General features: G+C 47.4%; 1 protein-coding gene across 1 annotated transcript in view; it reads left to right on the top strand.

Annotated features, from left to right (window-relative positions):
- The window catches only part of FANCD2 (FA complementation group D2), a 909,275-nt gene that overhangs the window by 265,290 nt on the left and 629,958 nt on the right, over window positions 1–14,027 (top strand). Inside the window, exon 22 of the mRNA XM_078661284.1 lies at window positions 5,349–5,422. Coding sequence (XP_078517410.1) covers window positions 5,349–5,422 — 74 coding nt within the window. The remainder of the gene's footprint in view (window positions 1–5,348; window positions 5,423–14,027) is intronic.

The following is a 14,027-nucleotide window of genomic DNA, read 5'->3' as shown; positions in this document are numbered from 1 at the left end:
GCTGAACTTTATAGAGGCTACATTCGGTATGACTGGCTTGAAGGCTTTCTTCTCCTTAAAAGAATATAGATATCCAGGATATGATTCTGATGTTTTTGACTGACACAGATCCCAGTTCTGCAGGTCATATGCGTGCTGGGTCGAGGGCCTCGGGCTCCCTGAGGGTGCTTATCGCCATATGGTCGATGAGAGTTCTTCTGTCCTGCCTGAGAAAACAGTAGCTTCAGCACAAAGGAAGCCCTGGTTCTTGTGCAAATTATTGAGTCAATTCATCCAACAAGTTGGTGAATCGTTCTTTCAGCCTGCCTCAGGTGCAGGCTCCCAAGTCCATGGTCGCCTCCTTGCTTGGATATGGCACCCGTGTGGGTGACATGAAATCGTGGGACCTTTGGTTCGCGTCCGACAATGCTTGAACATAAACGTGCTAGAGCTGCTGGGTGCTTCGCTTTTTATGAAAGTCTTCCTACCTTCCAACTCAGTGAGAGTCACTCTGATTCTGTCCGACAACATCACTGTTGTTCACTGCATCAACAAACAATGCGGTGTGAGATCTTAGACTCTTGAGTTTGGTGATTTGTCTTTGGCAGTAGGCTTAGTTACAGGGGATTTTGCCTTTGGCATGCTTTCCTTTCAGGTTCCCTCAACCTTAAAATGGATGCTCCTAGGCATTGCTCCTTGGCAATGCACGAGGGGGCGCTGAAGCCCGAAGTGACAGGCCAGATCTTCTGCAAGTTGAATTGTCCACATGTGTTTTAAATTTGGAAGTGTTCTCAGTTTTGTCCCGCTTCTGATAAAATTCCTGGGGATAATGCAGGATGATCACACATGCCTCATACTGATATAGGCTGTCACGAAACCCGCTACAAAATTTATGCAGTACAGTGGAACAAATGTTTTCAGTTGTGCAAGTTAGATGGTTTCAACGCATTCTAGTCTCACATTTCTAATAATGTGCATTTCACACTGTTTCTTGCCTGGCAAGAACTAGCAGTGACCTAAAGGTTATTTTGCTACCCTATCTGGCTTCATGTTTCTCTCTGATCAGCTTTCTCTCTTTAAGTTGTCATTTTGGCATGTTTTCTTACAGGTTTAGTATATTTGTTTCTTCCCACTCTGTTTGTTGTTCCTGAGTGGGATTTGAATCTTGTGTTGAATTCTCTTTTGTCACCACCAGCCGAGCTAATACACAATTGCCCATTTCTATTTCTTACTCTGAAGACAGTCTTCTCAGTGGTGATTGCCTCAGCCCTTAGGGTCAATGAATTGTAGGCCCTTTTTGTTTAATTGCTGTTTACAGTGTTCTACCTAGATTCATTCGTTCTTCACACCTGCCCATTTTTTCTACGTACTATGGTATCTTAATTTTACATGGCCCAGCCCATCACTCTTTTCACAATGCTTTCCCCCTCCTCATCCCACAAAAGAGGAGGCTTGGCTGCATAGACTGGACTAAATGTAGGCAGTACCCTACTACATTCACCATCTTATTCAGGACAGAATGCATGATTGGCACTTTGTGGGCTTTGCTGGAGCCAAGAAGAAGAAGGCGAAGGCCATTTCACCATTTTCCACTGGGTTATTCTTTGTCTCATGATCTGCTTTACCTTGACTGCGAAGGTTACTCTGGAGTGCATTTGTGCCCACTCAGCTAGGCCCATGGCTTCATCTATGGCTCACCAGAGGCATCCCAGTGCCTGATACTTGCTTGGCAGCCACTTAAATATCCCTTTATACTTTAGCTAAATATTACTGTCCCACAACATAATCATGCAGTGACAAATACTTCGCTGTGGCTGTTAACACGATTTTCTTGGTTGTTAACACAATATTCTTGGTTTAGCAGCACTAATTAATTCCAGCTCTTGAAGGTGTTGCTTTGGGACTCATTCGTAAGGTAAGAAATCCGTCGGACGGAAATGTTGCATACCATTGGTAATGATATTTTTTGTGGATACATAATCTTCTTTTCATACCTTTCCTCTTACTACTTCCCTCAGTAGGGACAATCTCCCTCCAAAAATATTTGCATCGTCCTCCACTGTGAACTGCTAAGTTACGTGCTTATTTCCTAGTGCGTGACCCACATGCTTGCCAGACTTTCAAAGGAGCATCTGGCCATTACGGAGGCATTTGTGGAAAGGAATCTGCTAGGCTATATGTGAGTAGGTAGCTCTGGTTTGGCATTCGGGATTAGATCACCATGTTAGTCCTGTAATGTAACTGATCAGTGCTTTTCATTTTTTACTTAACCTGTTCTGACATTCACATAACTTTTACAAATCATACCAGTCGGTAGTTGGTCAACTAAGAAATACTTTTTTTGATATCTCGATTTTTAAAGAACGAAGGGCCTCATATAGGGTTTGGTTGAGCGGGAGGAAAGCTGTAAACCGATGGTTCTCTCTCCCCCTACCAAACCCTTATTGTTATTGTAATAGCTGATTTACTATTGGCACTGCCTATGATGATATTAACCCCTGACTCAGTGGTCTATCTGCTATTAGATTGCTGGATCTGCAGTGACGGTTATCTTTCCCTATTGTGGGAGGGATTACAATCACTCATTTGACCTGCCCACCAAGCGAGGTGGCAATTTACTTTTTGTTCAGAGAAAACAGACTCCGAGGTGGTTTAAACATGTCTCTCACTTAGAAAACATTGAAGTGCTGTGGTGGCTCCCTTCACAGAATAAAGATCCTTGGTAGACAGTTGGGTGATCTCCAAATACAATGGATGGTCCCTCTCCATGTTGGAAGTGGGTATGACCCCCACCCACGTGGCAGACCAGAGGAACATCTACGAGGGTCTAAATAAGGACCTAAATACTCAGCATCTCATCTGCTGACTTCTATTCATTTATACGCTAGTCAGGAAGCCTTGATCATTGAAACATGAGTGTACTTTTAGATATTTGGGCTCTCAAGCCCTTTAAAGCCGACTACGACATGAAAGCTTGCCTTATTTAGTGAAGATTACTTGGCTTGCATGCTGGTCATGCTAATGAAGGAACACCAATAGAAATGCCTAAAGTCAAATTGGTCTAGTAAACTCATTCTTCGTTTTTGCAGTGAATTGTGGGCGCGCGAGTTATAGTTAGCTCAACTAACTATAATAGGCGAATTTCTCTGGTTTTATATGAGTCAAATGTCCAACTAACTATAACGTCCCTGAAACCTATGTTTTTGGGGGGGAATTTGAAAGGTTTTTTAAATGATAATTCCTAACTATAACTTCTGTAAAACTTATGTTTTTTTCAGTGAATATATATATATATATATCAGCAAGACCTCGTATTATTCTCTCCGCTTAGACGCGGAATAACTGGCGTAGACCAACTTATGTGCCAGCATTATTTATTTTTGCATAAAGTCAAGACGCGTTTCGGCCGTCACTGAAAAATCATAGGTTTCAGGCACATTATAGTTAGAAGTTAGCATTTAAAAAACCTTAGAAATTCACTGAAAAAACCATAGGTTTGAGGGACGTTCTAGTTAGTTGGACATTTCACTCGTACAAAACCAGTGAAATTCCCCCTTTATAGTTAGTTCAGCTAACTATAACTTGCGCGCCCGCAATGCACTGCTGATGACGTCACATATTACATCACTCATGACATCACTGATGACATCTCAAATGACATCACTGATGACATCTCCAGGTATCTCCAGTAAGCGCCACAGAGCTGAGTTGCAGAGAGGTGTAAAAAGGGGCACAACCTGGACCACCTCTCTGCAACGCAGCGCAGTGGCGCTTACTGGAAGCACCTGGTGGGCTAGTTAGCCACCAGGGACCCTCAGGATTGCAGGGGAATTATTTCCCCAACTTAAAACGCATCACAGGGTGTGTTTGCACACGTCACCTCAGGCCCCGTGCCCTCGCTTCCCCACTGTGTAAACACGCCCTGTGGCAGTTTCAAGTTGGGAGATAAAGTCCCCTTGAATCCTGAGGGTCCCTAGGGTCAAACTAGCCCACTATGTACCTCCAGTAAGCACCGTTGCAGAGAGGTGAAAAAAGGGGCACAGCCTGGACCACCTCTCTGCAACGCAGCGCACTGGCGCTTACTGGAAGCACCTGGTGGGCTAGTTGGCCCCCAGGGGGCCTCAGGATTGAAGAGGAACTATTTCCCCAACTTAAAACGCGCCACAGGGCGTGTTTGCACACGTCATCTCAGGCCCTGTCCCCTCCCTTCACCACTGGCGCGTGTTAAGTTGGGGGATTAACTCCCCTTGAATCTTGAGGGTCCCAGGGGTGCAACTAGCCCACCAGGTACCTCCATTAAGCGCCACAGAGCTGCGTTGCAGCGAGGTGTAAAAAGGGGCGTGACCTTTGAACACCTCTCTGCACCCCAGCTCCCTGGCGCATACTGGAGGTTCCTGGTGGGGTAGTTGGCCCCCAGGGACCCCCAGTATTCAAGGGGAATTAGTTCCCCATCTGCAAACGCACCAGGGGGTGCGTTTGCATAGTGCTGCAGGGAGGGGGCGGGGCCTCCGTTACGATGCCAGTCTTTTTAAAAAAAGAAAACTTTTTTTCAAGAAGGGGGGCTGTGTGCCTCCCCTTCTTTTCCTATTCTATTGGCCCTGGGGACTCCATCCCTCATGGCCTGACCCCTATTCTATTCTTTTTTTTTTAAAGAATTTGAAAGGGGGGCTGCGTTGTCTTCCCCCCCCCCCCCTCCCAAGGCCAGTCTTTTTTTTTTTTTTTTAAATGTTTTATTTAAAAAAAAATGTAAGGAGGGGGGCCACGTGGCCCCCCTCCCGGCCACTAGTAGCCCCGGGGACCCATTCCCCCGGGGCTGGCCCTCACCGTTTGGGACCTTGTGGGGGTTCCCCAATCTCCCCACCGTCCTGTCGGCTCCCTGCCTCCTGCGGTGCCTGCGTTGCTTTTCCACATGGGGAGCTGCTAAGATCCAGCTCCCCGTGTGGAAAAGCAATCAGCTTTGGTTTATGGAAGGGAGAGCAGGTTTCCTTGACCCCATGACCATATGGGTGGGTAACCCCCAGGGCCATTGCGGGGAACGGATTGAGGGGGCATTTGGGGGCTGGGAAAGTTAATAACATATTATTTTTTGTTAAAAAAAACAACCTAGAAATTCACTGGAAAAAGAAGGTTAAAGTGGCCTTATAGTTGTGTGGTAAAAATATCTTGTTTTACATACAAATAAATAAATCAGACATTAACTCAAAAGACCAAAGGTTAAAGTAATATTTTAATCTAAAATGACATAATTGATGACATCACTATACACAAGTACGCAAGTTAAAGTTACTTCATTTAACTATCCGACCTTCGTAGAAAGTGTAATATTAACCTTATCTTTACTTAATCAGTTGATTGTTAATGTATTCCAGGACTGGATTGGAAAAACTGTGGTGGAGGATTTCCAGGCGGACTTTGTGGTAGATTTGGAACCCTCTGTAAAAGGGTATGTAACTTCAGAATTTCTGCTTTCATAAGGCGCCCATGTAAATGTCTGTGAGATAATGTTAACTGCATACTCTGCTGTCATTTGTCAGACAGTCTCTTGATGATTCACTCCACTTGGTAATAGACAATAACACTGCCTGTGCTTTCCTCCCAGTCATGCATTGTGCAAATCATTCATCTCGTTTGACTGCCCAAACTACACAATGTTTACAGTTTAAGAAATTACATGGTAGTTGGCACCATGTAATTTTATAATGTAGTACATAGGTGCTTGCAATAACTATTTGAAAATGTATTTATTTAATTTCCTCATAATAGTCTTAACTTGACCACACTGTTCAATTGCAGTAAACTACACCAGTATTCTAATGTAAAAATCTTTCTGATGGACACTTCTACTTGTAGATTTCTCACCTCATGAATCTTTTCCATACACCCTACTGGAGCCATAATACTTGGATCAGCTCTCCTGTCCTGTGGCAATAGGAGACCCTCTGCTCCACCTTGATGTCGGATCCCACCCTGGACATCGTCAGAGCCCAATAGGTGCCATCCCGGTGCCATGAAGTCAACTCTTTTTTTCTGTGCACATTAGCCTAGATTCAGAGTAGCTCTCCATGGAATTTTTATTTTGAAGATTGATTTTCTGGCAGGATGTCTTCACCCAAAATGTTAGGTTTTAACATTCACAAGATCTGCCTGTGGTGCTTGGGACCTAAACAAAATTCAAAGTTGTGTGACCTCATGCCCTTGGAAGGCCATTTAGGAGCGAGAGGTAACACTCCCTATAGCATGGGCATGTGACAACCGGCTGACTCAGAGTTGTTTCATCCAGTTCTGCTCCAGATTCGTTCCCAGGCGTAGGGCCTGACTTACAATTTGGCGGACAGGGTACTCTGACACAAATGTGACAGAGTACCCTGTCCCCCAAACCCTCTGTCTATCACTCAGTTATGAATCAGGTGTACTATCAGTTTTCCCAACGGCATAACAACTTCTAGTTCTACTGTCAGAAAACGTATTCTGGCAGCACAAAGGACTCTGTGAAAACTCCCTGGGTGTGGGCGACATTATTTTTTGTGTTTAACAAACAAGCTCCCGCTTTGGGAGGTTGTTTCTGAAAAACAAAATAGTTTGGTGCGTGGCCATCAGAAATATGGTGGACACACACAAAACATTTTGTGCCTTTAAAAGAGATGCAGTGACAGCACAGATATCACTACAGGGTTGTCGCTGGTCTCTTAAATTTTTTTTGGGGGGTGCAACCCAGCCATGGTGGCAAAGGAAATGATCCCTGCCACCATGGGGGCTGCCTGTCCGAGTCTAAATTGGCCCCTCTGTCTCCAGCAACCTCTCAAAAAATATGATTGGTGGATATCACCCCGGTGCCACTTCTGCCCTGACCCCAAAAACAGACCTGGTAACACTCTTTGTATGCCCCGAGTTCCCAACACCTGGTGCTGATTAGGCACAGGTCATTGCCTTCACTCAAGCCATGTTGGTGCTTTTCCACCATACTCCCACTGCACATTCCAGCCCATGGAACCTTGGTGCCCTTGTCTGGACTTTTGCCGACAGGACATCCAACTGCGCCGGCCAACCATAAACATCCTCCCTCTGGTCTCGTCCTAGTTCCTGATGGCCCTACCACTAAAGCCGCCACCAACATTGCTCCCACCAGCGTCAGTCCCAGCGATGTCTTTGGTGCCTGCTTTGAAGCTGCTTCAGCAGACCAGGTTTGTTCTCATGGATTAAAGGAGGCAGGCACATAGACTGATGCAAGATAGAAGAATCCCAGTGCAGGGAAGAATCTCAGCACGAAGCCTTACCTCGAGGCAAGTTCTTTTTTGGGCTGGGCTCATTTTTTGGCATAGATTCGGACCACATACCAATCCAAGAGATCATTGGTCATGACGACAATGACTGTAGTGAGGCCGGAAATTTGGTCCCTCCTACTGGTGATTATCTGGCCCTCCAAAATTGTAGTGGACTTGGTATGCCAGATGTAAGCTTGGAATGCCCTTCAGGACCTCTGTGGAAGGAGGTGGCTTCTCTTACAGCAATCCCTATAAAAGGGCTGCAGATATTTTTGAGTTGTCTCCCCCTTGGAGGAGAATAAGAAAAACCTTACAAAAAGCTTCGGAGTCATTGCTTTGATTTGATGAGGCACTCATGGAACCCATACTTGTTGCATCGGACAAACCATCTTCTGTCTCTGTGGTAAACTGTCAGTTGTCTGCTGCCACAGTTTGGCACCGAGAGACCCCAAATTTCTATATGCTCATCCCCCCGGCTACCTTCCCCCTCAAACTAACCCGCCCCCAAGAACCTTGTAGTACAAGCTTCACCCTGCTCTAAGCAGAACCCACTGCCCTTCCCAGTCGCTCCTCGTAACCTACATTGAGCCACAGTGAATTTAGGACATGGGTAAAAAGTTTTTTTTCATCTTTTGCAGGGTCTTGCCCTTAGATCCACTAGGACAACCTGCCTTCTGGCAAGGTATTTTTGGTGAACAACCCTTACAACGCAACTATTACAACGCACTACCATTACAACACGGTCATTACAACGCAAACCATTACAACGCATTGCGCTGGGGGGCGCTCTAGGATAGGGAATAAGTTTAATTTTCTATCCAACACCTTCCCTAGTGTCCACGGGGACTGGAGTTGGAATAGAAAATTATACTTACCACTATCCAGCACCTCTAAGCGCTATGCGTTGTAAAGGTTTGCGATGTAAAAACCGCGTTGTAAAGGCAGACATTGTAATAGCCTGCGTTGTAACGTCATACATCCGGTATTTTTATGCAATCTGGGAGGTGGCATAGGCAGTCTGTCTAGCCTTAAGAAGAACGGCTTAGATATCTTACTAAGGAAATAAAATGAGCATTCAAGCAAAGGACCTGACAGCTGCTGAATGGACCAAAACATTACAGTACATCTGCTATGTATTTCAGAATGAAATGCTTAAATAATTTCAGTTTAATTATGTTCACCAGACATATTTGACCGCGGAGCGGTTACAGACTATGTACCCAATGGCGGCGCCTGGCCTTAATGATCTCTAAGAGGCTCATCTCAGATTGGAGATCCCCATTCCCCCCAGCCAGCAGATCTGGGTAGAAGGAAGACCGATCTGATTAGATGTGCTCCACCATAGCTGTCCACAAGTATTGGCAGGTCCAGGGCACTGTTTGGGCCCAAGGAAGCATTGAATTGGAAACCTCTGCAGTGAGCCATTAACTAATAAGTAAGATGACAGATACCCTTATACTTAAAGTTTTTACATGGTTTGTGGTAAAGAAGAGATGAAGACCCAGCACACATAGTGAGACTTTGTTATAGGCTTTTTGGGCTCCTGTTTGGTTTGAGAATGTGAGCTCTGTAATAGGCACAAACCCAGACATCTTGCACACTAATAACGGTGTACAATGCAAGCGGCTGCATGATGGATGTAGGGGAAAAGGATAGAGCGACATTACATTTTTCCCCTCTCTTTACTGTTCTGTTCCTGTTTAAGTTTTAAAGGTAGAAATGCAATTTGGTGTGACACGTATGTTATTGTTCTCATGCAATTTCAACAAATATGTATGTCTTTGTTGGCTATCCTGGTAAAAACATATACTCAGGTTATCCTCTCTGAACCATTTTTAGGTAGGAACATTGTGGAACTGTAGTACTGTAATTTATAAAGCCAATAAAGATCAATATAAAACAATGGTCTGCTTGGGAGGTGCGTGGCCAGCAACATGGCCGAGTGAGTCGCATTCTCTGGGAGCTCTGGCTGAAGCCACCTAATCCGTCAAGAATCCTGCTGGTCTACGAAAGTATTTCTATATCCTGGACAACCTACAAGAGGGCGTGACACCACCCATCTGCCGAATTTAAGCATGTACAGCTTGCAGAGAGACAGGTAGAGGCTGTGGGGCCAGGCCGCCCGGATCCCAACAAAATGGTGGGCTGTGCCGTTTGAATGTCCCCCGGGCCCTGCCTGTGGCTGTACCGCTCCGAATGCTTCAAAGATTGCCCTGGGGATTGTGGACCATCGTGATAGCCCTCCAGGCAGAGTCGGACCCCGAGACGCGGGAGAGGTGCCCCACTCCCCACGGTAAGACTTCTAGCCATTTCTGAAGTTGTTCGGGTGGGGTAGTGGGTTAGGGTGGAGGATCTCCGGACCAGGCTGCGAATGATCGCCACTGGTGGTCGAGCATGCTGTTGTCAGCATCTGAGCGGGATTGCGGGGACCCATCTAGGCTCTGGATTGGGCGTCTGGCGGGGCCCGAAGGGAGATGCCTTGCTTTGCAGTGAGGCGAGGAGGACTGGGGCTACTGGTCCGGGTCCTGAGACGCCCTGAACGGAGAGGTGGAGCCCATGGGAGTTGCCGGCCTCCGGAGGTGAGGAGCAGCGCCCCCCCTTGTTTTCGAGGATACATTGCGGAGCAGCGGGGTGACTCATGATACCTTCAAGGTGATTCTAAACGGGCACTAAAGGTGGTGTGGTGGAAGGCCGTGATATCTGCCTGCAGAACTGTGACTGGACTTGGCTCTTGTGAAACATCATTTATGAACCTGCATATGATATGGGAGCGATAAGGGGGGACATGTTGGGCTGTGGGGGACTTCTTGAGCTAGCACTCTGGGCAGTAACAGTTAACTGATGGTTTTAAGGCACTAGATGGACTGCTCCCAGGGTGCAAGACTTGGTCCAGCTGTAGCTTCATCGCAGTGTTCACTGTGTGTTGGTTGGGGGGAATTCAATCAATCAATCCTTCTACCATCCTGTGTGGCAGAGTCCTTGCTGCTCTGGTGCCACCATGCCTGATTTAAACTGTGATAATCGACGTCCGCATCGGGGTGAACTGGTCTGCCTGCTCCTCCCTGCCGGGTTCCTGGTTGCTGGTCTACCCTTGCATTGCTCTTTCCAACGACTTGCCAAAGGCTCGGAGGGAGGCACTGAGCACACACACTGCAGCTAGCATCATATTTGATTACCCAACATGATGGCGAAGGACAGGGACACCAAACACCCTAGATTGAACGATGCACCATAATACTAAAGTTATGGACTCCCAGGTGGATGAAGCTGCCATCTTACTTCAAGCGATACAATCCTCATGGTAGGCGCTAGAGGGTAAGAAAGGGGAGGTGTGCTTGGAAGTACGTTATTATGCGAGGGTCTGCACAAAGCCTCAGAAAGAGTAATGGAAGCAGAGACTTGAGTTTTGGAGGTGGAAGATACAGTGCCTGAACTTCGGAAGGGAATAGAGGATCTCTGTAGCACCAATAAAGATGTACTATGGAGTCTGGTTGATGCAGAAAATAAAGCATGCAGGAATAACCTTCTTTTTGTGGGCTTTCGAGAGGGCATAGAGAGGGCTAGTGCCCCCATATTTCTGGCGAACTGGCTACTCTTTCACTGGAACCCTTTTCTGCTTGCTTTGAGATAAAGCAGGCACATCCGGGCACTGAATGCGAAACTGCCTCCAGGGGCACCACCCAGACCCATTATAGCAAGGTTTCTCAACTTCCTAGATTGGGATATGATTCTACGGGACGTGCACCGTAAAGGCGAAATTAGGTATGAAAATTCCAGGATTATGGTATTCCCGGACTGTAGCTGTGAGGTCCATGGTCCATGGTCAAAGACGGGCCTTTGATTCTGTCAATGTGAAATTAAGAGCCCTCCAGCTGCAATATATGTCAGTGTTTCCTAAGAAGTTGAAAGTCATATACCAGGGCAAGGCACACTTCTTTCAATTGGCAGAAGAGGCCTGGGCGTGGATAGAGGAGCGTCCAGTGTTGCACCCTCGTGGTGGACCGAGCTCAGAACAGAGGCTGTTTCAAAATGTGGGAGCCACGCTGTTGAAAGTAGGATCTGCTTTCATGGTTACCCCCACTTTTTGCCTGTTGTCAGTGTGTTTTAACTGTAGTTTGCTAGGAGTCTGCTAATTTGGAGCCCAGCATCTGTGCTTTCTCACTTAAAATGGTCCTGGTAATTACTTTGGTACCTCCACAAGTGGCTAACGGTGTATCCTTCCCTAGTATATGGTACTGAGGTATCCAGGGCATAGGTACACCAGGGGTCTCCAATGGACTGCAGCATGTATTGTGCTACTCACAAGAGTCCATTTAAACTATGACTACAGATCTGCCATTGCAACCTATGTGAAAGGGTTCTTTCACTACTCCCGACAGATTAAGTTTTCTTATATCTGAGGTCACTACACTTAAAACCTATGTCATCCCTATGACAGGCTCTTCAGCCCCGAGGGCAGGGTGCTTGGTTATAAGTGTGAGGGTGCCCCTCTCCAGACTCTGTAAGTGCGGTTAGCCATTTTAAGATATATAGTGGACATCAGTCATTATGAGCTGTCTAACTATATGATGGCTGCACCGAACCTGGTCATTTTTGGTATGAAACATGTTGGATTCATACCCCAACACTGATTCCGGTTTTGAAGGTATGATCCCATGTACTGGGGGGCTTCTTAGAGGAGCCCCCTGTACGCCCGGTTACAAGCTATTGGGCTCTGCCAGCATGCTAATGCTGGCACCGACTACAGACACTGTTATGCCCTGCTGCTGCTGAGCCAAGCTCGAGCAGGGGAAGGTAGAACAATAGGTTTCCTGCCACAGGGAGGTTTGACCACCTCCCAGACAAGACTTAGTGTGTTGGGCTGGGGTGGGGGTGCTTTCTGGCGCCACCAGACTGCTTTGAAGGGCACCTTTGGTGCCCTCCTTGCATACACCGGTTTGACCAGTTCAGGAGCCCTTGGTTCCGGCTATGGCGCGAAACTGGACAAAGGACAGGGAGTATCCTCCTCTCTGTCCAGCTCCTCCTCTGGGAGGGATCCCTTAGTTGTTCCAACCCTTACCTTGGGTAATTAAGGGCTTTTCCCGTGGGTGGGTCCTCAGATTTGTCCTGGAACAAGACTCAACTCTGAAACCATGACACTCTTCAACATCTGGACACTTGGACTTCGTTAGACTTCGCCTGGAACCAAGACTGCATCAATGAAGACTCCTACTGCTCCTGGTCTCGCTGTTCTGCAAGTCTTCTTCTCTGTGCTTCGCTCAGGTTCTCCATAAGACCTGTGGGCATCTAAGACATCCGAAGAAATCACTCTTTGAGTGAAGTAGTAACTTCCCTGCGTCTGCAGGCACCGCAACGAAGCTGACCGGTGCTTCTCCTGTCGTCCTATGGGCTTCTTGTGTCTCAGCAACACAAGTGGTGGTTCTTTTGCTCTCCAGAGGCCTGACCTGTCTTTCCTGCAATTTGCAAGACAGTATCCCTCGTCGGAGCTGCCTAGACCAAACCCCTGTGCACTGCATCAACTTGCTGTTACCAAGGCGTGTTGGCTCAGCACTCCAGAGATCTTCGGGCTACAAAAAGCTCCAGCCTTCAGCATCTCATCCCTCAAAGAACAGCATCCTCTCTGCATCTACTGCATCGTGGGCCTCCATCATTTGTGATCTGCCTGAGGCTCTTTTGCTACTCCTGTGCCTTTGGGTCCTCTCGAGGGTCTTCTTCTGCTTTGGTGGGCTCCTCTGTTTGCCCAGGGCCCTCTCTGATTCTCCTGTACATGGTGAGTCGCTTGGACCTTGCTGGTCCCAACAATTGCATCTTTTCGTCTTCCACACCAGTTGCAGCTACCAAGGCTTGTTGGTGCTTCCACTGGACACCGAACACCTAGACACCAACGTGAGGCAGCTTGTGTATAGCTCCTTGTCTTCCACAGCCTCTCCTGGTCCCCACAGCTACAGCAACAAGGTCCTCAATTCTTCTGAACTTCCTGACACGTTGGCATTGTGTCTCTGTGCCTCCTGGTCACATCTGAGTGGCATAGACTCTGTCCCTCTGCTTGCAGGTTCTCCTCTTTAAGAATCTACCCTTGGGTTCCACAGGACATCTTCACAGACTTCTCTAGAGGAATTTCTTCCCAAGTCTCCCACTGTCGTCTGCGGGCGGTTCCGATATCACTTCACCCCTATGCACCTGGCTTCCCTTGTGTAGATAACCTTGTTCCTGGGGCATCCATGGATGGGGTGGCTCTCCAACCTTCCATCCTCCAAATGGTTTCTTCGGGGTCCACTGGGAAGGGTCCTTCTTTAAAACTGCAACTTCTTTATTGACTTCTATTGAGCCGGTGGGTGTGTTTCCACTCTGAAAACAGCCTCCGTGGGGTTCCTGGGAACTTAACTTGGGTGGTTCCTTGTACCACCAGCTCTTCTGAGTCCTCTGGTCCAAGTCCTGTTCAATCAATCAATCAATCAATCAATCAATCAATCAACCAAGTGTTTATAAAGCATGCTACTCACCTGTGAGGGTCTCAAGGCGCTAGGGGAGAAGGGGGAGCGGCTCCGGATCAGTCAAAGAGCCAGGTCTTGAGGTTTTTCCTGAACGTGTGCAGGGTCGGGGAGCGTCTGATGTTCACAGGGAGCTCATTCCAGGGCTTGGCTGCGATGTAGGCGAAGGCTCTCCCGCCTGTTCTGTTTCTGCGGATGCTGGGGACCTCTACCAGGGCGAGGTCAGCGGGGCAGAGGTTCCTCTTGGGTACGTGGAAGGACGCGGTGTCCCAAGGACACGTCTGGCTGCGGCGTT

This window comes from Lissotriton helveticus, chromosome 9 (genome assembly GCF_964261635.1).
Source record: "Lissotriton helveticus chromosome 9, aLisHel1.1, whole genome shotgun sequence".
NCBI lineage: Eukaryota > Metazoa > Chordata > Amphibia > Caudata > Salamandridae > Lissotriton > Lissotriton helveticus.
Note: the sequence above shows the minus strand (reverse complement) of the source record. Positions and strands in the feature narration are given on the sequence as shown.